The sequence below is a fragment of the Colletotrichum destructivum genome, chromosome 7 (assembly GCF_034447905.1).
Source record: "Colletotrichum destructivum chromosome 7, complete sequence".
Lineage (NCBI taxonomy): Eukaryota > Fungi > Ascomycota > Sordariomycetes > Glomerellales > Glomerellaceae > Colletotrichum > Colletotrichum destructivum.
In genome coordinates this window covers 2,907,244-2,929,050 of record NC_085902.1, presented here as the reverse complement: position 1 = coordinate 2,929,050, position 21,807 = coordinate 2,907,244, and the positions used below count along the sequence as shown (strand labels likewise).

The 21,807-nt window shown below is 56.6% G+C and overlaps 9 protein-coding genes across 9 annotated transcripts; 4 read left to right on the top strand and 5 right to left on the bottom strand.

The window, feature by feature from the left end:
- Positions 1–200: 200 nt before the first annotated feature.
- Positions 201–1,830, bottom strand: CDEST_11434 (Putative aminotransferase, class I/classII, pyridoxal phosphate-dependent transferase, major; the record flags this gene model as incomplete). Its single annotated transcript, XM_062927590.1, has 3 exons — positions 201–1,409; positions 1,511–1,698; positions 1,749–1,830. 3 exons carry the CDS (start codon positions 1,828–1,830, stop codon positions 201–203), a joined length of 1,479 nt encoding a protein of 492 aa, XP_062783641.1.
- Positions 1,831–3,201: 1,371 nt separating this feature from the next.
- On the bottom strand, positions 3,202–6,090 carry CDEST_11433 (Putative zn(2)Cys(6) fungal-type DNA-binding domain-containing protein). Its single transcript, XM_062927589.1, has 2 exons — positions 5,843–6,090; positions 3,202–5,780 (listed from the first exon to the last, which is right to left on the bottom strand). The coding sequence occupies exons 1-2, from the start codon at positions 5,955–5,957 to the stop codon at positions 3,388–3,390; spliced, it is 2,508 nt and encodes an 835-aa protein (XP_062783640.1). The 5' UTR covers positions 5,958–6,090; the 3' UTR covers positions 3,202–3,387.
- Positions 6,091–6,459: 369 nt separating this feature from the next.
- Positions 6,460–8,368, bottom strand: CDEST_11432 (Putative beta-lactamase/transpeptidase). Its single transcript, XM_062927588.1, has 3 exons — positions 7,432–8,368; positions 7,081–7,372; positions 6,460–7,015 (listed from the first exon to the last, which is right to left on the bottom strand). Exons 1-3 carry the CDS (start codon positions 7,954–7,956, stop codon positions 6,588–6,590), a joined length of 1,245 nt encoding a protein of 414 aa, XP_062783639.1. The 5' UTR covers positions 7,957–8,368; the 3' UTR covers positions 6,460–6,587.
- A 1-nt stretch (position 8,369) lies between these two features.
- CDEST_11431 (Putative flavin monooxygenase, FAD/NAD(P)-binding domain superfamily) lies at positions 8,370–10,896 on the top strand. The gene is made up of 4 exons (XM_062927587.1): positions 8,370–9,220; positions 9,287–9,519; positions 9,605–9,745; positions 9,817–10,896. Exons 1-4 carry the CDS (start codon positions 9,094–9,096, stop codon positions 10,528–10,530), a joined length of 1,215 nt encoding a protein of 404 aa, XP_062783638.1. The 5' UTR covers positions 8,370–9,093; the 3' UTR covers positions 10,531–10,896.
- Position 10,897: 1 nt separating this feature from the next.
- On the top strand, positions 10,898–12,165 carry CDEST_11430 (Putative FAD/NAD(P)-binding domain superfamily). The gene is made up of 2 exons (XM_062927586.1): positions 10,898–11,414; positions 11,577–12,165. Exons 1-2 carry the CDS (start codon positions 11,232–11,234, stop codon positions 12,060–12,062), a joined length of 669 nt encoding a protein of 222 aa, XP_062783637.1. The 5' UTR covers positions 10,898–11,231; the 3' UTR covers positions 12,063–12,165.
- A 329-nt stretch (positions 12,166–12,494) lies between these two features.
- Positions 12,495–13,359, bottom strand: CDEST_11429 (uncharacterized protein; the record flags this gene model as incomplete). The annotated part of the gene is made up of 2 exons (XM_062927585.1): positions 12,495–12,930; positions 13,025–13,359. 2 exons carry the CDS (start codon positions 13,357–13,359, stop codon positions 12,495–12,497), a joined length of 771 nt encoding a protein of 256 aa, XP_062783636.1.
- A 1,822-nt stretch (positions 13,360–15,181) lies between these two features.
- CDEST_11428 (Putative proton-dependent oligopeptide transporter family, MFS transporter superfamily) lies at positions 15,182–17,302 on the bottom strand (the record flags this gene model as incomplete). Its single annotated transcript, XM_062927584.1, has 7 exons — positions 15,182–15,845; positions 15,920–16,106; positions 16,170–16,324; positions 16,379–16,487; positions 16,558–16,706; positions 16,798–16,978; positions 17,095–17,302. The coding sequence occupies 7 exons, from the start codon at positions 17,300–17,302 to the stop codon at positions 15,182–15,184; spliced, it is 1,653 nt and encodes a 550-aa protein (XP_062783635.1).
- A 696-nt stretch (positions 17,303–17,998) lies between these two features.
- Positions 17,999–18,895, top strand: CDEST_11427 (Putative Methyltransferase domain-containing protein; the record flags this gene model as incomplete). The annotated part of the gene is made up of 1 exon (XM_062927583.1): positions 17,999–18,895. The coding sequence occupies one exon, from the start codon at positions 17,999–18,001 to the stop codon at positions 18,893–18,895; it is 897 nt and encodes a 298-aa protein (XP_062783634.1).
- A 334-nt stretch (positions 18,896–19,229) lies between these two features.
- Positions 19,230–21,807, top strand: CDEST_11426 (Putative ferric reductase transmembrane component-like domain-containing protein). Its single transcript, XM_062927582.1, has one exon. The coding sequence runs from the start codon at positions 19,302–19,304 to the stop codon at positions 21,714–21,716; it is 2,415 nt and encodes an 804-aa protein (XP_062783633.1). The 5' UTR covers positions 19,230–19,301; the 3' UTR covers positions 21,717–21,807.

Here is a 21,807-nt window from a genome sequence, read left to right as displayed (position 1 = left end):
CCCCATGAAAATTAAGTTCGACGTCTCGTGTTCTCTCCCTCTTATTTGCCCCCTCCATAAGCGGAAGAAGACGGAGGGAGTTCCAACCATGGGTTCCCCCACCCGGTAACCCAAGGAGACTACACCATCTACGAGTCTAGGTAAGTCGCGTGTCCTCCAACGCGGGTCTCTTGTCCGAGTGAACGGGAAGACCCTTGACATCAAGCCGTGTCACCTGCTCCGGAACGTCTTCCGGAAGCCCCAGCTGCTCGTTGCTCCAGACAGGCGCCTCGGGGCCGGTGGTCTCCCCACCCCTCGACAACCGCGCCGCTCGCGTCCCTCGCCCAGTCGTCCAACCTCCTCAGCCCCAGCCTCTCCCAGATGCTGACCAGGGCGTTGACGAGGTCGTCCTGGTGCTCCGGCTTGTGCGCGGCCGTCGGCGAGATGCGGAGGCGCTCCTGGCCCGCGGGCACGCTGGGGCTGTTGATGGGCTGGACGTAGATGCCGTACTCCTCAAAGAGCATGTCGGCGGCGACCTTGCAGCGCTCCGCGTCGCCCACCATCACGGGCACGATGTGCGACGTGTTGGGCAGCACGAGGATCCCGTGCGCGAGCAGCCGCCGCTTGACGGCGCGCGTGTTGCGCTGCAGCTGGACCCTGTCGCGCGGGTTCGCGCCCTGGAACCGGATGGCCGCCTCGGCGCCCGCCATCGTGGCTGGGGGCGCCGCCGTCGTGAAGATGAAGCCCCGCGAGAGCGAGCGGATCATGCCGACGAGGTCGCTCGAGCCGGCCACGTACCCGCCCATGGTGCCGAAGCCCTTACCCAGGGCCCCCGTCACGATGTCGACGCGCGAGAGCACCGTGTCCTCGTGCTCGCCCCGGCTGTGGGCCTCGAAGTCGAGGTGCTCCGAGACGCCGGCGCCGTGGGGCCCGTAGAGGCTGTCGGCGTGCACCTCGTCGAGAAACGTGATGGCGCCGTACCGCTCAGCGAGGTCGCAGATGTCGCGGATCGGCGCGACGGTGCCGCACATGGAGTAGATGGACTCGAAGCACACGACTTTGGGCACGCCCGGCGGGACGGCGGCCAGCTTGCGCTCGAGGTCCGCGAGGTCGTTGTGCCTCCAGACGAGCTTGTCAGCCCCCGAGTGCCGGATCCCCTCGATGATGGACAAGTGGTTGGACGCGTCCGAGAGAAAGACGCAGCCGGGGAGCTGCTGTCCAAGGACCGTCAGCGCCGAGTCGTTGGCGACGTAGCTCGAGCTGAAGTAGAGGGCCGACTCCTTCCCATGAAGCCTGGCCAGCGTCTTCTCCAGGGAGACCGCGAAGCGGTTGTGGCCCGAGATGTTGCGCGACCCGCCGGAGCAGGCCCCGTACCGATCGAGGACGTCGTGCATCGTCTTCAGGACCTCGTGGTTGCCGCCCATGCCCAGCTAGAGTTGTCCCCGTTTTAGTTATTAATTTCTAATTCACTGAGCAGTGGGAGTTGAGGATCACGGCCCGCGAGACGTATGTAGTCCTTCGTGCACCAAACGTTGATCTTCCTGCCCTCGTCGGTCGAGTGGGCAAGGGGGAACTCATGCGCGAGGCGGTTCACGTTCCGGAAGTACCGGTACGACTTGTCATCCTTCTTGGTCTTGATGACTTCCGCGTACCGGGCCTCGTAATGGAACCGGGTAGCGTTGGGAATACCGAGAGGGATCTCTACACTGGCAATGGAGGCTTTGGAAGTTAGCACCGGATGAAGATGGTGACCACTAGGGGAGACTTACCTAGAAGTCTCGACTGGTTGGTCTGGAGCTTGGCAGAGCGGCCAAGGCTGCGACAGCTTTTGCCCAGAAATACGGACGACATGTTGAAATTTTGGGAATGTAAGGAGTACCTATCAAATATAATTCCCGTTGAGAAAGGTAAACAGTCGCAATAGCCCGCACAGTCCAAGGCTTAGTCTTATCTCTCTCGAAGCAGCAGACTGTACAGGTCCGGCCATGAGTCTTTAATAGTTTCACAGTAGCCGATTCTCCATAGACCCTCGTCTTTTCCAACCTGACATCGAAAGATGCTGTGAGAGGCAGAGAGGGTAGCGATCCCAGTGTCGTCAGCGATCTCGCACTCTCGGTCCCAGTGAGCTTCGTCAGCGTACCACTTCTCACCAAGGGCTGACGTTGGTGACACCATTCACCCAGTCATACGTTTCACAGGGTCAACTCGAGCAGGCCTTGCGCAGTTCCATGCCTCAATTGCATGACGTGGTTCCATGTCTGCGGTTGAACAGCCCGAATGAGCACAAGCTACAGGTCAAAGTGGTTGGCAGGCACTCGGCTGAGACAAAGGCAGACGAGCAAGCAACAATATCTTCAGATGGTACTGGTTCATCAAATCGCCTGGCTCAATTCTCTCACACACTTGTCAGCCAACTCTGACATTTCACCATGTATGGAGACCCGACTTGTCTCGGAGAACTTCACTGTCGCCAACGTCGTGATCATGACGGGCATGTAAACAGCACAAGTCGCTCTTCACGATCTGTACCATATTCGTGCCTTTTCCTAGGCAACAGACTCCTCGATGTGACTCTAACAACTGAGGGAGGATTTGTGCGAACTGAACCCTAGCGATGACTTCTACGTTGGACAATGTTAGCGTGGCCCCCTCAAACATTCTCACAAGGCCCATGACCTCAAATGGCTGTTGCGACGCGAAATTTTGTAAAGTTTTAACCTTGGATATCATGTGAGCATTGCTACTTAGCATCAAAACCCAAATCGAGGCATAAAATGTCACGACAGGAGTAAGCAGCCAAGTCCCGACTCCATCAGGTCGCTCATGTCCAACCGCGGCGAGTTATATCCCTCAAGTGCGCGTCTTCAACCCTACATCATAATTCGAAAACACCAGTAAGTCATCAGCCAGCACGCACAGATCCCATCAGAATGGCGTGCGTTCCTGCGGACTGGCAGACACGTTACACGCTAGATCATACATGCCGTTCCCTGCGACGGACATTGTCCATCTTACTCAAGACCTGGCCCATCCGTTATCACAAATCTGTGGAACCTTTTCATCCCATAGAGGAGGGGGGGAGAAGTGAATAGTTAGGGATTTTGTCGAGACTAGGACACAGGTAATTCGTGAACAAAGACTCTGTGAGACCGGGACATGGAGATGACGCAAATTCCATCTTGCGTTACCCGTCCGAGGTTACACCGACATGTTCACAGCTGCTATGCTTCTTAAGTGGTGTTACCACACGTGCTTACGAGTCCAGGCCCGAATCGATGGAGAGACAAAAGTGCTCGATTTGTGCTTGGATGGCCCAATATCGACAACGGATGGTCTGACAACTATGATCCCGGTCGCGGACTTCAGCTTCCGGGGGGGGGGGGGGTATATCATTCTCGTCCATCCATCTCAGTAACTTTCAACAACATTGACCAGTGCCGACGGATCGTACGCTGCTAGACAATCATCCAGACGCAACGTCCTAGACCGCTCGGCAGCCAAGCCGCCCCCTAGAATACCGGCAACCTGGCGAGACAAGCTCGACTTGCGACCCAGATACCAAAGGGCCTTTACGCAGTCCTCGCATCTGTCTAGTGAGTCCAATCGGGAGTCGCCTGCGTAATGCCCTGAGGTCTCTGACTCCACGGCTTCACCGAGGAGCAATGTGCCCGCCGTAGCAAACGACCGAATCAAGACCATGGTCCAGGGCTCGGTCAGAAGCGCGCCCTCGCTGACGGCCGGGTGGAAGTCCGTCAACCTCTCCGCATCATCTTCTCGCGGCGTAGAAGCTCTCGCGAGGTCAGAAACGGCCCGCGCGCCCGTCCGTCGAAGATGGCCGACGAGACCAACTTCGGCGCGCTCCCTGCGGCCCAAAGACTCGCTGAAGCCCTGACCGTCCATGACCTCGACGCAGTTCGCCATGATCATCACGGCCAGCAGCCAGTGCCCGAGGAGGCACACGTACCAGCTCCGGGTCCTGGGCGGCAGCGCGCCGTGGCACTGCACGCAGTCCTGGAACAGCAGGCCATACGTCATGTTCCAGTGGCGGTAGACTGCCAGCCCGTCCTGGATGGCGTCCTCGATGACCGCCCGGCCTGCGCCCCGGGACGAGAGGCTCTGGATCCGCGTGATCTTCCGGAACAAGAGGACCTTGACGGGCGCCGCATCGATGAGCTCTCTAGCGACGGCATCCTCGGGACTGGGCAGTCGTAAGGGGGCCAGCTTCCGGTGTTTTCTCATGATGTGCTCGTCGTTCCACCGCTTTGTTGGTACTGGAGATGCCGGGCCTTCTTCATCCCGATCCGTCAAGCCTTGTCGTTGTCCGTCTTCTTGGCTGTCTTCGTCCGATACGGTGAGCGGCCTCTCGGTGATTGCAGCCGAGAGCGTGTCGAACATGACGGCCAGCCAGAAAACCAGCTTCACGGTATTCTTCTCCTCCGAGTGTGTTTCAAAACCGCGGTTCTTTCTCCCTCTCTCGAAAACTTCCGAACGACGCTTGAGAACGTGAAGCCGCCGAGCACCACGCTCAACGTAAATCGAGTACCCTTCTTCGTCCAAGACCCTTTGGACCTTTTCTGCCGTACAAAATCCCTTCGTACATGTTTCCCCTGACAGTCCGAAGCCGAGGTCGCCAAACTCCGCGTCTTCCCAGTCGAGTTCGTCGTTATACTTTTGCGTAAGACCAAAGAGCAGCTCCGCCATGGCCACTCTGAAAGAGTTGATTTCGGCACAATCGTCCAGGCACCTCCTGGCCTGGTTCCAAAACGATGCCTGGAGAGTTGCGTCGAACTCTTCGCTGAAGCCGTCGGCCGTGAGGTCTTCGCCTGGGTTGTTGGCCGGCCGGTATCGCGCTCGGCTTCTCCTACTACCCTGTGCCCATTGTGCCGTGAAGGCCATGATTGCCAGGCGAAGCGCCTTCGTGGCCCTTCTATCCTCCGAGACGCTTAGGGTCCTAATTCCCAGTGATTCAAGAGATTTGTCGAGTCTAATAACGCGCTGATATATTCTGTTTCCACTGGAAAGGTTAGGTGTTGCTACAAATGGCTCGAACGGCTGGCTTGGTGACAAGCCTGCAAGACCCGGAGCTCTGGTTGGATCCAAGTAAGGGCAGTTTTGCTCCGTTAACCAGCACGATAAGGCGCCCTCCATGACGTCGTGATACAGTTGCATGAGGTTGTCGGTCATGATCCCGTGGTTTGTTCGAACAATCATTTTCTGGGTCGGGGAGAACTCGGAGAGACCGGAGGGTGCACAAGGAGGAGAAATAGGCGATTGTCGGGATCGCTTTCGCGCTGTCTTGGAGATGCCCACGGTAGAACCCGGACTGAAGCCCGATATGGATTCGCTTTGAGAAGAACTACAGTCTGTCTGGTTCAACCCGGACAGGCCATCTGACAAACTGGGGATTGAAATTGACGAGGACGGTGAGAAGACGAACGAGCAGTTGTCTGGCAGTGTGTCGTAACTGAGGACGTCGTTCTCTGTAGATATGGAGAAGAAGTCAGGGCCAGGTTTAAAGCTTCCAGCGAAGAATTCAGGCGTTTCTTCATGTGTCTCGGTGTCCAGGAAGTTAAATACGGTGTGGGAATGAGACTCTCCAGGTTGAACCTCGCCGGGTTCCATCGTCGCAGGCGACGCCGTCTTATGCCCCGACTTCAGACGCTTACGATCTGGCAGGTTCGTCTTCCCGGACGACTGGCGTCTTCCGCGAACCTGGGCCTGCTGCGATCGGGCCCAGTCGAACGTACAGTGCTTCCCTGTTTTCGTGCAGTTGGAGCATGGTCCAGTCGTGCTTTGCCAGTCTGTTCCGAACAGTCAGCCCGACATCATCATCGCCTTCGGGGAAACGAGTTCGGCGACATGCCAACCTCCCACTGCAAACCCACGTCCAGGCATAGCTGTATGTCTTTCAGGGCGCCGGCGTCGCAGGCCCGCTTGCCCTTGCGGCACTGATCGCAGCTGCTGTTCTGCCTTCTCATCGCGAATGATACAGTCTTCTCACACTGAATATCCTCAGTTCCGACGATCGTCAACAGAATGAGACGTATTATTGGAGGAAGGGAAGTTAGGCCGCGTCAATATTGCCACGGTAGACAGCCCAAGTACGATGTAATCGCCCCAGTTTCCCCAGACAATCTCCCCGCAGGTTCCCCTCTGACCCTTGTTTCTCCGGCTGTCCGAAACGGACGTCGTCACGAGGAGTTCCTTGTCGACCCCGCGTTCTGGGTGCATGGAAGAAGCGGGGTGCATACGGCTTCGTCCAGTCTGATCTTTTTCAAAGTGTGCGGGCTTTAAAGAGTTGTACCAGTGCGGAGTCCTCTCGTCCGGCTGGGAGCCGTCAAACCGGTACTGCTGAACTGCCGGTGCGGTGCCAACATCGGTTGTGGACGTTTTTGCTGTGTTTACAACTCAAACCTCAGTCCGGGAAGAGCTCATTATGATTCAGTAAGCCCTCTACGTAACTGAGATGTGTACTGGCTAGACAAGCTTTCAATTTGTGTCAACTTTTCTCGACATTCTGAAGTCGACGGTCTCGAGAGACGAACTTGAATAGAGTTGAGCACTACGGTAGAGAGAGCAACGACCCGAGGCAATATAACTAGACACAATCACGCTTTGCTCGAGATCCCGAGCCCCTTGTAGACGGCCGTCTCAACCTGGGACCACAACCCCATCACCGCCGGATCGCCAAAGGGCAAGATCTGAGAGCACACGATGCCGGCCACGCCGTTCTCTCGATCGCACCACCAGAACAGGTTCGGCAGCCCCGCCCACCATGCCGTGCCGTCTGACCGCCCCGTTGTCCCGCCGGTGATCATGAACGTCAGCCCCCACCCCTGTGGCGTGCCCTCCGGGACCGGGTAGAGCTCCGGGATCGCCATGGCCAGCTCCGGCTTAGCGTCCTGGACGCCTTGTTTGGCGAAGTCTGGGAATTGGGAGATCTGGTTCCTGAACATCTCGTCCACCGTCTCCTTTTTCAAGAGTTGCGCCTTCGTGACGGGGCAGGTCCCGTCGTTGAGGAAGACTGCGAGTATACCTGCCAACGTGTCCGTCTCAGCTCGACGTCGTTAAATGTGCTCGAGGGGGTGGTAGCATGCTTACGACTGTATTCTTGCGGCTTGGCAAAGATGCCGGCGCCGCCGCTGTTGAAACACCCGCGGACCTCTTCTTCTGACTGGACGACGAGTGGCCGGTGAAGAAGGTGGTCTCTGGTAACTAGCTTGCCGTCAAGCCTTTTGTGGTGCATATAGGCGAGCTGTGCCTTCATCGAAGGTGTCGGGATCATGTTGACATTCTGGAGCCCCAGTGGCTGGCAGATGTTGGCCTGGATATACTCGTTGAGGCTGGTATTCGTCACACGCTCAAGAGCGATGCCAGCCCAGTCGATACCAACCTGGTTGGTTCTTGGTCAGAAACGCTTCCTTGTACGCAACTTGAGGAACTTCGACTTACGCCATACTCCCAGCCTTCCCCTGGTTGGAATAGAAGCGGCTGCATCATGTCCCGTATGCTCCCCGAGAACTCGTCGATCCCGGCCGGGAGACTCCAATTGCGCAGTCTCTCGTTGAAGAAGGTGTATCCAAACCCAGCGGTATGCGTCAGCAGCATGCGCAGCGTTATCCCCCGCTTCTTGTCCACAAGCTTGCCTTCGGCGTCGAGCACCTTGACATCGGCCAGCTCGGGGCACAGCTTCTCCAGGTGAGCCGAGTCGTCCAGCCTGAGAGCGCCCTTCTCCACCAACTGCATGCACGCGATGCCGACGACCATCTTGGTGCACGAGGCCATCCAGTAGACGTTTTCCAGAGTCATTGGCTCGTTGGATGATATGCCTCGTTGTCCTGCGGAGTGGGCGAACTGCTCGGCGCCGGTGCGGTCGACGACGACCACGGTCGTTCCGGGGATCTTTCGGGGGTCCGACGTCACGGCATTTTCTACTATGGTCCTGATCTCGTCGACGGCTTGTGATGAGAGAGGCATGGTTGGAGATCTGGCTCGGCTCTCTGAAGGTCCGCTTCAAACTCGGTAGGACGTGATGGACAGGTATATGGGACGAATACTGAAGCCGGTTTGATTGGAGAGAGACGGATGATTCGAATGCAGCGCGAATGCGAGAGTTTTGGGTAGACACCCCGGATATTATGGCAGCTATGCGGGTTCGGCCAAGTTCTTTGGTTTCTGCCGGCTGCAATGGGCTCCATTCAACCCTTGAAGTGACAAGTGCACTAGAAAAACCTTGGAAGCCCGTGGGAATCTCGAGAAGAATGCCCACACACTTTGTCGGCACCAAAATGCTTGCTAGGACAGGTAGGCAAGCTGCTGTGGAATTACGACGGACGGAACCCCGGGCCAGGAACACGTTCTGTGTCCGACAACCCATGAACAAGGGAGAACCCCCTCCTCAGCTCAGCCCCCTCCACACCCATGATGCGAAAGTTTGTTTTCCCCCTCAAAAGTCGTGAAAGCGTCGGCAACTGCGGATCCGCACCAGCGTATGCTGCTCCCCCGCATCAACACGGCTGTTCTCCGCATCCATGGATGCGTGTGACACCCCTCTACAACCCACTCGGATGCGGATCCGCAGGAGCTGTTTCCTTGCTCGTGTGAAGTGTGTAACTCGAGTGACGAAGCTGGCGTTGTCTGAGCGTGGCATTCCAGGAGTCTCACGACAGCATCTCGTTCTTCGACCTCCCTATGGGGACGCATGGATGACGCCGCCGCGATGCAGCGACGCGGGCGTGGCTCCGTCGGTGAGCCCTCGAACGCGGTTTGGATAACAGCATTTGCGGAGAGTGCAACTGCGGCTCACACTTCCTTGCGGTTCGGCTCCTCGTCGATGTGTCCGCATGGCGAAAGGATCGTCGAGAGTTGTCGTGTACCGTCGGGGAGCCGGTGCGTCATGTCTGTCGCCTGACCGTCTGATGTCGAGAAAGCATCATCTCTTACGAAACGAGAGAGCTCCGGAGTCTGATATGCGGTGAGAATTATAAGACTGTCAAAAATCCTTCTGACTTTGTTGGGTCTCTCTGGAGAAGACGGCAACTGTACAGATCTCACGTGTCCTGCTGCTAGCATTTGCCTCTTGCTTAACGGAACACTTCAAAGGATACTATAACCATGGCCACACCTGCACAGAAAAAGAAGTTTGCGACCGAGCTGACGGACTATGCGTCACGGCGTCAGACCACCGGCCCCTATGCGGACAACCTCGACGTCGACGTCCTCATCGTCGGTGGCGGATTCGGCAAGTCTTCTCCCCCAACCAGCAAGACTTAGGGCACGCAACGTGAGACTAACAACATTATCCCAGGGGGTGTCTTCATGCTCAAGACCCTCCGGGAGATGGGTCTACAGGCCGTCATCTACGAAGCCGGCACGTCCTTCGGAGGCACCTGGCGGTGGAACCGATACCCCGGCGCGCGCGTCGACTCCGAGGTCCCCGAATACGAGTTCTCGTGGCCCGAGGTCTTTAAAGACTGGAGGTGGTCCACCAACTACCCCAACTTCCAGGAGCTACGGGCGTACTTTGACCATGTCGACAGGGTGGGTTCAGACGTCGTCGGCTTCACTACAATGGAGTGTGTAGGTTTCTTATGTCTTTGGACGTTACTGACATCGTGCCGTACAGGTGTTGAACCTGTCGAAAGATTGCTCCTTTGAGACAGTCGTCGTCGGTGCTCAGTTCCAGCCCGCCGAAGGAAAATGGCACATCAAGACTGCCGACGGCCGCTTGGCCAAGAGCAAGTACTTCATCGTCGCCGCTGGCTTTGTAAGTACACACCCCAGACATCACTCTTGTGGTCGGTGTCTCGAGATACTGACTCGGGCGTGTGTACACAGGCTTCTAAGCGATACATCCCGAACTGGCCCGGCGTCGAAAAGTTCCGAGGCGTCGTCCACCACTCCTCCTTCTGGCCCGAAGAAGACGTTGATGTGAGCGGCAAGCGATGCGCCGTCATCGGCACCGGGGCTTCGGGCGTCCAGATCGCGCAGGAATGGGGCCAGGCCGTCGGCGAACGCGGCGAGCTGAAAGTCTTCCAGCGGACGCCGAACCTGGCCGTGCCCATGGGCAAGCGGCCCCTGACGCCGCAAGAGCAGGACGCCGGCAAGACGTGGTACCCGCGCCTGTTCCAGCTCCGCGAGAAGTGCTTCGGCGGCTTCCTCTACAGCATGGCGGAGCGGAACACGTTCGACGACTCCCCCGCGGACCGCGAGGCCTTCTACCGCGCGCTCTGGGACCACGGTGGATTCCGGTACTGGCTCGGCAACTACCGGGACATGCTCTTCGACGCCGACGCCAATAAGGAGGCCTACAGCTTCTGGTCGCGCAATGTCCGGGCGCGGATCGGGGACGCGAGGAAGCGGGAGATCCTGGCCCCGACGGTCGACAAGATGCCGCACTTCTTCGGCGTCAAGCGACCATGCCTGGAGCAGAACTACTACGAGCAGTTCAACAATTGTTGTTGTTGTTGTTGTATTTTACGCCATGGCGGCAAGAGCGCAACCGCCCTTGCGGCAGACCTCCCGAAGGGTATGTGGCGTGGAGAGCCGTAGGCCTATAACTACCACTAGATACAGTCCAAATCGTCCTCCAAGTCGTGCCTAGAGGCAACTATGTGTTCGAGCTGTCTCTGGGTGCCGCTGGCTTGCCCGAGACAGTGCTCTGGTCGTCCCTAAACCGCGATTCCGCCGGTATTTCCTCTCCTTCGACCCAGAGCCCGCAGGCTGCTGGTTTACACAACGTCCCAGTAGCCGTCCGAAGCATATCGTGATAGGTTATACCGCCACGAGGGAAACCACAAGGGGCGAAACCTCGTGAGGATAGGTTGTAGGGTTTGCTGTTAGGCTCTGTAACAAGCACAGCCGTGTATTACCGTGGCTATACACAGCAACCCTAGTGTCTGTTTGTCTTTTCGAGGGGGTCTTCGATCGTTTGAGGGGAAAAGGTGTTGAGGGAGCGAAGTCGAAAAGTCGATCGGTGGTGTTCAATTTGGGCCCGGAAGTGCCGCTTGCGCCGGGAATGAAGTTCGCCCGGCTCCTTCGGGAGGCTAGATGGAACCTCTGCTTCCTGCCCTACCAGGAAGACTTCATCTAGCCTGCGGAAGGCGATGTCAAGTCGGCGGCGGCTCGTTAGGTTGAATAATCGTCGGCTCGAATCGAGGGGAAAATGTGCGTTGTTAAGGGTTTGATTAGCGTATAGCTAATCTGCCCCAGCGCGCGGCGGCAAACCGCGGGAACTGGGGCCCCTCCTTAGCATGACACTAACAGCCCGTGCCAAGCCGGAGAGATGTTTCGTGGAGGTTGAGCAGTTCAACAAGTCCAACGTGGATGTGATCGACATCAGCAAGAACGGCATCGCCAGCTTTACCGAGACCGGCATCAAGCTGGAGGATGGAACCCACTACGAGTTTGATGTGGTTGCGATTGCCACTGGATTTGTAAGTCACTTCCTTGTCTTTTCTGTCTTTGAACTCGCCCAACACCGTGCTTGTTCGGGACCAAGGAGGACATCTTCCGTAGAATCATGACCCTCTTCCCGGCTTATACCCATTGCAACGTTGCACACCTACCTCGTCAGCTAACCCGCGAGTTTCCCCTAGGACATCACCACCGGCGGCATGACGAACATGGGCCTGAAGAGCATCCACAACACCAACCTCCAGGACGAGTGGAAGGCCGCGGCCAACACGTACCTCGGCACGACGGTGGGCGGCTACCCCAACATGTTCCACATGTACGGGCCCCACGGACCGACGCTGCTCAGCAACGGGCCCTCGACGGTCGAGGTGCAGGGCCGGTGGATCGCCGACTGCATCCGCAAGATGGAGCGGGAGCGCGTGCGGTGGATCGACCCGACGGCGGAGGCGACGCGGGCGTGGAAGCAGCGGATCAACGCCCTCAGCGACGCGTCCCTGTTCCCGACGACGCGGTCGACGTACATGGGCGGGTCGATGCCGGGCAAGGCGTTCGAGCAGGTCAACTTCGCGGGGGGGATCCCGCAGTATGCGACGGAGATCCGCGAGAAGCTGGACGGCTGGGTCGGGTTCGATGTCGTGAGGGATACTCGTGATGTGAGCAGGCTCTGAGGCGGTGGGTGCATGCATGACGGACAGTTTTGGGTATTGAGTATCTATAAGGACCTTTTCTCGGCAGTTAAGCTTCCGCTTCAAATCACATCGTTCATGTTCACAGTCCGCAACATGCTCTTCTTCAGGCGGAAAAGAAACTGAATAAATACAAAAGCATATGAAACTAGGTATACCGTATCCGCTGGTCGTCATCGATCCAACTCCTATTCCGGCCTTATTGCGTATGTTAGCTTCTTCCTTAGTGCAGATGGAAAGGTGTCGATAGTCTCTAGTATGCTTGTTCAAGGGCAGGTTGCAGTAGGCTGCAACAACGTTCCGGAAATCAGAAATGTGTCTTTTGAAGCTCTAAACCCTCAGACGTCGGAGTAGACGGTTCTTCAGCAGACTTCAGAGGCGCACCCAGAATCTTGTTTGGAACCGCTAGGTGCCCTAAAAGCTATTTAGCACTACACATTTCCCAACCCCAGGAGCAATAGAAGTTATCTTGTCAGGATCCCTGGTATCCCCCTCAACTATGAATCTGTTGCAATGCCAGGCATGCTCAGGGCTAACAGATTTGTAGTATACGCCAACGTTCCTTTTTCCTCGATCTAGCTGCTGCAGGGCACTAACAGTAAGCCTCCAGAGGTGCAAGCAGTGAGCCCTGTGAAACTCCCACGCGGTATAAAACTCAATCTGGAAGCCGTTCTCAATGTTTTCGAACGCAGCCAGCATAACTTCTTCCACAGTTGCTCGCTTTACCATCGCCTGATCCCAAAATAAGGGAAACGTGCTGCGCCCCGCCGCAGCGGGATACAGGTCGCTCAAGTTGGACTCAGAAACCTCCGCAACCGCGCGATCGTAGCATGACGCTGGGAGCCATTCACTTGAAGAAGAAATTAGCCTAGATTCAAGTTTTTGGCGATATATAGAGCACTGTGAGGCACACGCCCTAGGGCGCTCAACAGAGCGTCACGTACTTTACATATACGTCGAAAACGCAACCCATAGAGCGAGCTTCTTCTTGCGAAGCACCGCATATAGTTTGAGTTCTATTGATCTTAGTGGAAGGCGTGTAGGACCGGAGATTTCCTCGGGCGCCGAGTTGAAATATGTAAAGGCCGAGAAGGATGATGATTGTGGTTGAGTAGAGGAAATGAGGTGAAGTGATAAGGCAACGCAATTTGTTGCAGCTCACGCACTGTATTCCGCTGGCAGGCAGAGAATTGTCATCTTCCTGGAACCTGCAAGACCTTGTAGGCCTTGCGAGGGACACATCTTCTTTGTTAGTAGCGAAACCGTTGTAAACAGCCATTCTGAATTCGGAGACAGCCGCAGGAAACGGAATACATAAAACCACGTCCTACCATTGTGCTCCTGCGACACTACAAAAAGGATATATAAACCGTTCAAGCTAATAGAAGTAGGTCACAGAGTGAGATGAGCAATAGGACTAATACCCTTGTTTTTTCTACTAACTTGACGCGCTTAGATTAATTTACCTGCCCCCCCTCCCCCTTTTGATGGTTGGCGTGATTACGTCCTCTTCCTGTCCTACACCACATTTGCAGCTAGCCTTCGTTTGTTACCCCTCTCTTGCAAGGAACAACGTTTATTCACTCACACGTAAGGGAGACAAATTTGCTGAGGGGGTTTCATCTGCGGAAAATAATTTTGTAAGAGTTTGTATTCAGTAATCTCTTCTCCTTAAACTTTACGAGCCCACTCATGGCTAGCTATCACTTTCCAAATTCATTAAAGCTAGGGAAGAAATACATTAGTTCAGACCTAACATGCATTAACTAGCCCAACTTAAAACTGTATTATTGTCAGTTATAGTTTCGGAAATAGTTACTCTAAAAAGATAAGTTTATCCCGGCACGCGTATTGCAAGATAAGTTGATTGCCGACAGGCAAGAGGGGATAGTTAGTGCAGGTAATGATTAACTACAGGGTAAAATAAAAGATCCCTGCTAGGTATTTTCTACCTACCCCTTTTTACACCCCTATACCTATAGTAGTTCTGCTGACCTACTAGCCTAATAAGATTACTATACTATATTTTAATACGATATAGATCCTCTACACGCAGCAGGGACATACTAGAAACTTTCTTAACTTTAAATACGCCTATAACTAATGTAAGTCCCTAAGGAAATTCACTAACTTATCTAATAATTACATTAACAAGATCTTATTATTAGAAAGTTACTTAGAAAGTTAGGAAATTACCCTAGCTAAGCTAATAGTAATAGCTAAGTTGCTAGTTAGTCTTTATAAGGCAGAGGGCCTAGATAGCTTTATCTGCAAGGTGTATGCACTTCCAGCACGCAAGTGGAATGGCTCAGGATACAAGTGCTAGGCACGTTTATAGGCTTATAAGATTGTAAAGGCTGGTCTGATTGCTGGTTTAGGCACAGGCGTAGATGAATATGCAAAAGACATGGAAGCCCTGCTGGATGGAGCTAGAAAGCATTGGTCCTGGAGATACTGTGCACATTTGTAAAGGGAGTAACTGCTGAATTGACTTCCTTTTCATTAAAATGACTCGTGATGCCTAGAAAAAGGTGCCTTAAAATGATGAGGTCATTTGGACGAGGTTGGAAAATGTTGTGATGGTTGGAAGTTGGAGAAGGATGGACGAGGAAGTTGGTGATGAGGTATTTTTGGGTGGCCCATATGCGGAGGTGGCCAAGGAATAAGGTGTAAGTGACCTTGCACCGGCTTTCCCACAATTGAGTTAATACATTGTCTGGTATCTGGCTGGACCTGGCTCCCTTATGGCTATTGCGGTCTTGGCTATCAATCCTGTGTCCCAAACCATGATGGAGCATAGAGAATGTTGAGAATGCCATACTTGGCATTCAAATATCTCCCAGGAGCAAGACTGGCCATTCTCGGGATCTCAGGTCTATTATGCTGTTCGCTATAAGCCAAAGCTTTCGGTCACATCAACACTTGGCAACATCTATCGTAACGGTCAGGTAGTGTTCCTCATTTTCGACATTTAACATATATTATAGTCATAAAAACATGTTAATTTAAGTAAAAGGGGCTCTTTGTGGTATAGCTATACTCTGCTCAACTACTAGTATGTCATTTCATGGTGCCCATGGCTCTAGTGTCCTTCGAGCATCTCAATTTGCCCGGTCTAAGTTATTCAATTCACGATCCAGCCTGTCATACTTGCGGAACTTCCACCAAAAGAGGGCCGAGCAAAGGCCCATGACGCCCGCGATGACGGCATACACGATGACGAGATGGGGATCCCGTGACACGGGGCTGAGGGCCATGGCCATCAGGGACCCTAGGCAGGCGCTCAGCTGGACCATTGCCTGGACGATGCTCTTCATGTCTTTGTGGGCCTTGGAGTACGCGTATTCGCTCGCCGTGACGAGACCAAAGATCTCGGCAACGGCCAGGGCGACGTAGACGGGCAGCTGGGCCCAGACGTTGACCTCGTTGGGCAGGCGTCCGCCGTCCGAGGCGGGGCAGGCGCGGGGCGCGTCGTAGCAAGGCGCGGCGGAGTAGATGATCTTCTGCAGGCCGGCGGCGTAGGCCATGCCGCCGCCGCAGATGAGGAAGGCGAGGGCTATGCGGGCCATGGGGCCGAAGGAGATGCGGTGCTTGGCGAGGAAGTTGTACAGGGCCTGAATGACCGGGCCGAAGACCACGCAGGCCACGCCGGCCATGGCCTGGAGCATGTCGTTCGGCACGCCATGGAGCTGCATCTGGCCAGCCTGCGAGATGAGGTTGTTGAACATTTGCGTGATTGCCAGATAGAAGAAGGCGAAGCAGAAGCTGGTAGAGCGTCAGCTTGAAGGGGTAACAGCAATAGGCAGGCCGGAAGGGGGAGAAAGGCTGTTGGAACGGACATGACACGGCACGCCAGGAGGCTGCGCCTCAACTCGTCGACGAACTTGTCGCCCCATGGGACCTGGGCGTCACAGGCCTCCATCTGATATGACTGCTTCGCATGGTCGAGGTTGAAGCCGTTTCGTGCTGCCATGGCCATAACCCTGATGGCTTGTGGGAGGCTGTTTCCGCCTGGTCGGATCTTGACTATTCGATTTTCTTCGTGTTAATAATATCATTCTCTGCTGGTTGTAAGCGTGGAACACATACCCAGACGCGGTTTGAACAGCAAGAGGAGACTCGCAGCCAGCACCATGGAGATGGCTGCCATGAGATAGGCCGCCCAAAAATCAAACTCCATTTCCAGGAATGTGGCGGGCACGGAGGAGAGGGAGGCGATGTTTGTGAACCTGGAGTAGTAGGTACTCAGGTAATTAAGAGCATATTCTATGTTCCATAACTCAGCAACGCTTACTTACCAGTAAAAGGCATTGTAGAGGAACTGTAGCGTTCTCGTGCCGTCGACCACGGCAAGGGTCCCGTTTCTCTGTCGTACGAGCTGGGGGGTTTTCTGCGTGTACTGATCGCCTGATACATAAAACGAAAAACCGTCAGATAACCTGCTGCTACGCCAGACTTTCCTGATGCAGGTTCTCACCGATGAATGGGGAGACAGTTGCTTTGGTTGCACCCACGCCCAGGCCTACCAGGACCATGGCGACGATCAAGCCTGGTGGACCTGCGCCGCTATCAAGGGAAGAGGGCAGGGCCGTCGCAAACATGACGAGTGAACCGCAAAGTGAGAGACTGCGTTGATTGTCGTCAGTGAATCCCTACTCAGCCCAGCCAGTGCAGCATCGCCAGTGCAGCATCAGGGGAATTGACCATAATTACATACACAAGCCCCAGCAAGAGAGTATTGTAGCGCCCAAGATATGCGTCGGAGACGACGGCGAAGCCACTCGGCATCAGGAAGAGAAAGATGAAGAAGCCATTCGATATAGCCGTGGCCGTGGCTTGGCCGAGTCCGAGAGCTCCTGGCACTGCATGAGAGCCTCGCTCATTTTGCATGTAATTCTCTGAGACGTTCAGTCAGTCAGTCTGTCAGTGAGTCTGTCTGTTGAGTCGATGGTAACCCGCTAACGATTGGGACGACAGAGGGACAGAAAAGGAGGAAGAAGAAAAAAACACTCACGCCAGATGGAGACGAAACAGTAGTAGCTGAACCTCTCCGACGCACCGATCAGAGCGGCCGCCCATGCTGCGGGTGGGAGTTTGTCAACAAGGTGCGGGAGGCTCTCTACCTCCTCGTCCGTTGCATCTCGAGGGAGCGAGTCAACGGCGACGATGACCTTTGCCTCCTCAGGTGGCGGTGATGGGCTCTGCTTTTCGATAATGCTCATGCTAGTAAGTAATAACGGAATCCCTCAAAAACAAAATTGTGATTCTGGCACGCACCCAAAATACCGGACAGGCCAAGGCTTTCTTTTCTTCCCTGTCAGAGGATACGATGATACTACGTAGACAACCCAACTTTGGTAATCCGATTCGATTGGGCTTTAAGCCAGACCGGCCTAGTCTCACAGTGGGAGTCAGACTGTCTGAGCATGCAAGAAGAGAGTGCCAAGACGGAAGCACATGCCAAGAGGGAGCCAAGAGGGAGCCAAGACGACGCCATGCAGATGGATAGATGCCAAGCTGGCCAGGGTATGTAAGAAACGTTCTCAAAAATGCTCACGGAACGACCAGAAGCAGAAGGACGGTGTGTGTGTCGAAAAAGGAGGGAGGAGGAGGCGAGGCGAGGGTGATTAAAAGCAAAGTAAAGCAGAGCAAGCCAAATCATGGCAAAGCAAAACAGAGCAGACGCAAAGCAAAGCAAAGCGGCTATCGCGTCCGAGTCGAATTGTTGGTTCTTCTCTCCCCTCCCTCACTCTCTCCATCTTGATTCCTTTTGCTTGACCTGACTGGTCGAATGGATGAAAGCAGAGAGGGGATACGGATACTTATTAGATGGGTAGACTAGATCCAGTCAGGGGGAACAACAGACAGACAGCCAGAACATGATATGAGATGAGATGAGATAGGACAGCATAGCAGAAATGGCGCCCCTCAACGACACCACCCAGTCCAAGTACCACATCGGCTTCAAGCAGGGAACCATCAACCTGTTCGAGCTGCGCAATGTCTCGACCTGTCTGCAGTACCTGATGCCGACTCTCCGGTCGCTGCCGCCCACTTTCTCCCTGCTGGACGTCGGCTGCGGCCCAGGAAGCATCACGCTGGACCTCGCCCGACACTTCCCCCAGGCCACCATCATCGGCGTCGACCAGAGCGCCGAGGTGACGGAACGCAACCGGGCCAACGCTGAGGCCCTCGCCCTCGCCCCCAGCGGCCCCCAAGGCGCCCGCCGCCGCCCCCTCGTCGACTTTCGCCACGGCGACGTGCTCAAGCCAGAGACCTTTCTCACCCCGGCCGAGATGGAGGCCAAGTTCGACGTCGTCCACGAACACACGACGCTCATATGCATCCCTGACAACGCCCCCGTCCTCAGGCAGATGCGGCTGCTGGCGAAGCCCAGAGGCGGCATCGTGGCCTGCCGCGACGGCGACACCCAGTCGCAGGTGCTGTGGCCGCCGTGTCCCGAGAACGCCGAGCTGCAGGAGCGCATCTACAGGATGAACGGGCTCGAGACCCAGACCGGCCGCCGGCTGATTCACAAGGCCCTGGCCGCGGGCTTCCGCAGGGACCAGATCACCGCCTCGGCCAGCGTCCTGTCCAACATCACGCCCGAGGAGAGGCTTGCCTACGCCGGGTCCATGCTGGACATCCTCGCTGACGAGACCTCGGAGTACCGCCGGGCCGCCGCCAGGTTCGGGTACACGCCGGAGCAGGTGGACGTGCTCCGTGCCAACATGCAGCGGTTCATCGACGCCGAGGACGCCTGGAGGCTTTTGATATGCACAGAGATTATCTGCCGGCTGGACGAGGATGAGTGAGGAGTGAGGCTGAGGAGCCTTAGGCACCGCGCGGTCAATACAGACGAGGGCGCCCAGACGAGGCCCAGACGAGGGGAGAGGGGGGTGCGGGTGGGAAACTTGCTCTCGGTGGCGTTGGCCATGCCAATATTCTATTGCTATCTGCGTGTGTGTGTGTGTGTGTGTGTGTGCCTCACCCTCGTTGGTCCACATCATTCCACTACCTTACCTACCTCCATGTCACATGAATAACAAGGCTCTTTGTTGGTTGGGCATAGAATATTAAAGCTGCTGGCACACTCTCCCTGGAAAACCTGCAATCCCATTCATTCCCTTTGCTCCGTAGCTCTCCTCCTCCTTCACTGGCACCACCAACACCAGCACCACCGGCACCCACCGGCACACCCCCATAGAGAGAGTGAGCGACATGGCACCGGCATCCCGTCTGCTCGCTTCAGGCCTCGCCGTCGCCTTGTATGGCATCGGCGTCCAGGCTGATGGCACCGGCCTCATCGGCTGGGGCAAGACGCTCTACGATCCGACCTGCTCCTTCGCCTGCCGGAACGTCGTTAGGAAGCAGTCTCTCGCCTGCACGCCCGTCGACTCGACCACGAACCACGGCACAGCCCACAACCCCGTCACGACACCGCCCGGCTGCTTCGTCAAGGACCACGTCTTCCTCCTCACCATGGCCCTCTGCATCGACACGTACTGCCCGCTGAGCGAGAATCCACCCATGGCCAAGCTCGAGGACTACTGGGCGTCCCACCTGGGCACTGGAACCCTGGGAAATTACAAATACGTTCCGGTCATGACATACCACGAGGCCCTAGCCGCCGCCCGGGAGGAAGAGGCCATGGCCGCCCAACACACCAACACCTCCACCTCCTCCGGGTCCGGGTCCGGCTCCGGCCAAGAGCACAGCACCCACGGAAGAGGGCTTCCCGCTGCACGTCTCACGGCCCGTCATGATCACGGCACCGCCATGGACTCCGGGGGCATGTCCGTATTCAACGTGTCCAGCCCACTGCCCAAGGCAGCCGGTGGCTCCAAGCCGCTCAACACCACCAGCTTCGTCGACCCGACCGATTGGCAGCTGCAGTGGAACTACATGCACGACTTCGAGGTGAACGAGGCCGGCCACTCGACCGTGACCATCGTCATCACCATCGTCGCCGTGTTCCTCCCCGTCGCCCTCTCGCTGCTCCGCTTCGTCCCGGGCTTCACAAAGACCTACGCCTGGACGTACTGGCAGACCCTGCTGATCCACCCGGCCGTCTTTGGCCGGCGTCACCGCGAGCCCGTCGCCGGCGTCGGCAACGTCCCCACGCGCGGCCAGGCCCTGTACATCCTCGTCATCAGCTTCCTCAACATCATCCTGTGGCTCGGCCCGTACACCGTCCACCAGCCGCAGGCCAGCTTCACCTCGCTCAAGATGCAGAGCATCAGCATCATCGGCAACCGCGCCGGCGTCATGGCCATGGGCAACACCGTCGCCCTGTTCCTCTTCGCCGCCCGCAACAGCGTCCTGCTCCACGTCACGGACTGGAGCTACAGCACCTACCTGCTCCTCCACCGCTGGCTGGCCTACTGGGCCGTCTTCCACACCGTCGTCCACTCCTTCATGCTGCTGGCCAACTACATCCTAAAGGGCTCCTACGAGGCCGAGCTGGCCCGCGAGTACTGGATCTGGGGCATCGTCGGCACCGTCGCCGTCAGCGCCATCCCCCTCTTCTCGCTGCTGTGGGTGCGCCGGCGCTTCTACGAGTTCTTCCTTGCCTCGCACATCGTCCTGTCTCTCCTCTTCATCATCGGCTACTACTACCACATCTGGTACGTCTACGGGTACAACTGGGGCTACGAGATCTGGATCTTCGTCGCCGGCGGCATCTGGGGCGCCGACCGTCTCTTCCGCCTCGTCCGCACTTTCTGGCAGGGCCTCCAGTGGGCCACCATCACCGCGGTCGACAACGTCGATGGCGAGTACATCCGCATCGAGGTCGACGGCAAGCGCCTTGACGGCGGCGTAGTCTACCTCGGCTTCCCGACCCTCACCTGGCGCTTCTGGGAGACTCATCCCTTCTCCGTGGCCTATGCCGAACCGGCGGCGCCGGTGGCGCGCGGCATCAGCACCAGGCCCGGAGCTCACCATCCAGAAGAAGCCCTTTCATCGACCAACCCGGACAAGACAACATCAACAACAAACAACACAACGCCCCAGGCCGCCGAACGGGACCTCGAAAAGTCGACGAGCGTGTTCCAGAGATCAGGCGGCAGCAGCAGCAACAGTAGCAGCAGCAGCAGCACCGCACCAAGGGACTCCGACGCCACAGTCTTCTACTCCCGCACCCGTGGCGGCATCACCAGCGTCCTCGCGGCCAAGGCATCCCCTTCCGCCCGGGTCCGCGTCCTCCTCGAGGGCCCGTACCACCACTCGGGCCATATCTCCCCGCAGCTCGCCCACTGCACCGACATGCTCTGCATCGCCGGCGGCGTGGGCATCACCGCCTGCCTCCCGTTCGTGCGTCACGGCCCACCGGCGGCGGCGGGGGGGAGCACCAAGCTCTTCTGGTCCAGCCGGCACCAGGGCCTCGTCACAGCTCTCGCGCCTGCCATCGACGGCCTCCCGGGTAGCGTGCAGGTCGAGACCGTCGTGGGAGAGAGGCTGAAGCTGGAGGCGATCATCACCAAGGAGATGGTTGCGGGGCCGGGTCCGTTGGCCATCGTCGTCTGCGGGCCGCCGGGCATGGCGGACGAAGTGCGCAGCAAGGTTGTCGAGGCGGCGCGGGCGGATGTGAGAAGCAGGCCGTACGTCCTTGTGGACGAGGCGTTTTCGTGGTAGGATTGTTGTTGACTACACAGTACAGTCTATCCATATTTAGTAATTCCTACCGGTGGAGGATGTGTCTCATTCTTCTTAATCTAATTTCGTA

Excerpts from the sequence above, each read along its gene's own strand:
- CDEST_11426 (XM_062927582.1), top strand. The coding sequence starts at position 19,302 with ATGGCACCGGCATCCCGTCTGCTCGCTTCAGGCCTCGCCGTCGCCTTG.
- CDEST_11433 (XM_062927589.1), bottom strand. The coding sequence starts at position 5,957 with ATGAGAAGGCAGAACAGCAGCTGCGATCAGTGCCGCAAGGGCAAGCGG. Across the intron at positions 5,781-5,842 it reads GGGTTTGCAGTGGGAGGTTG|ACTGGCAAAGCACGACTGGA; the intron begins GCATGTCGCCGA and ends TGTTCGGAACAG.
- CDEST_11430 (XM_062927586.1), top strand. The coding sequence starts at position 11,232 with ATGACACTAACAGCCCGTGCCAAGCCGGAGAGATGTTTCGTGGAGGTT. Across the intron at positions 11,415-11,576 it reads TTGCGATTGCCACTGGATTT|GACATCACCACCGGCGGCAT; the intron begins GTAAGTCACTTC and ends AGTTTCCCCTAG.
- CDEST_11431 (XM_062927587.1), top strand. The coding sequence starts at position 9,094 with ATGGCCACACCTGCACAGAAAAAGAAGTTTGCGACCGAGCTGACGGAC. Across the intron at positions 9,221-9,286 it reads CATCGTCGGTGGCGGATTCG|GGGGTGTCTTCATGCTCAAG; the intron begins GCAAGTCTTCTC and ends ACATTATCCCAG. Across the intron at positions 9,746-9,816 it reads TCATCGTCGCCGCTGGCTTT|GCTTCTAAGCGATACATCCC; the intron begins GTAAGTACACAC and ends GTGTGTACACAG.
- CDEST_11432 (XM_062927588.1), bottom strand. The coding sequence starts at position 7,956 with ATGCCTCTCTCATCACAAGCCGTCGACGAGATCAGGACCATAGTAGAA. Across the intron at positions 7,373-7,431 it reads GGGAAGGCTGGGAGTATGGC|GTTGGTATCGACTGGGCTGG; the intron begins GTAAGTCGAAGT and ends AGAACCAACCAG. Across the intron at positions 7,016-7,080 it reads CAAGCCGCAAGAATACAGTC|GTATACTCGCAGTCTTCCTC; the intron begins GTAAGCATGCTA and ends ACACGTTGGCAG.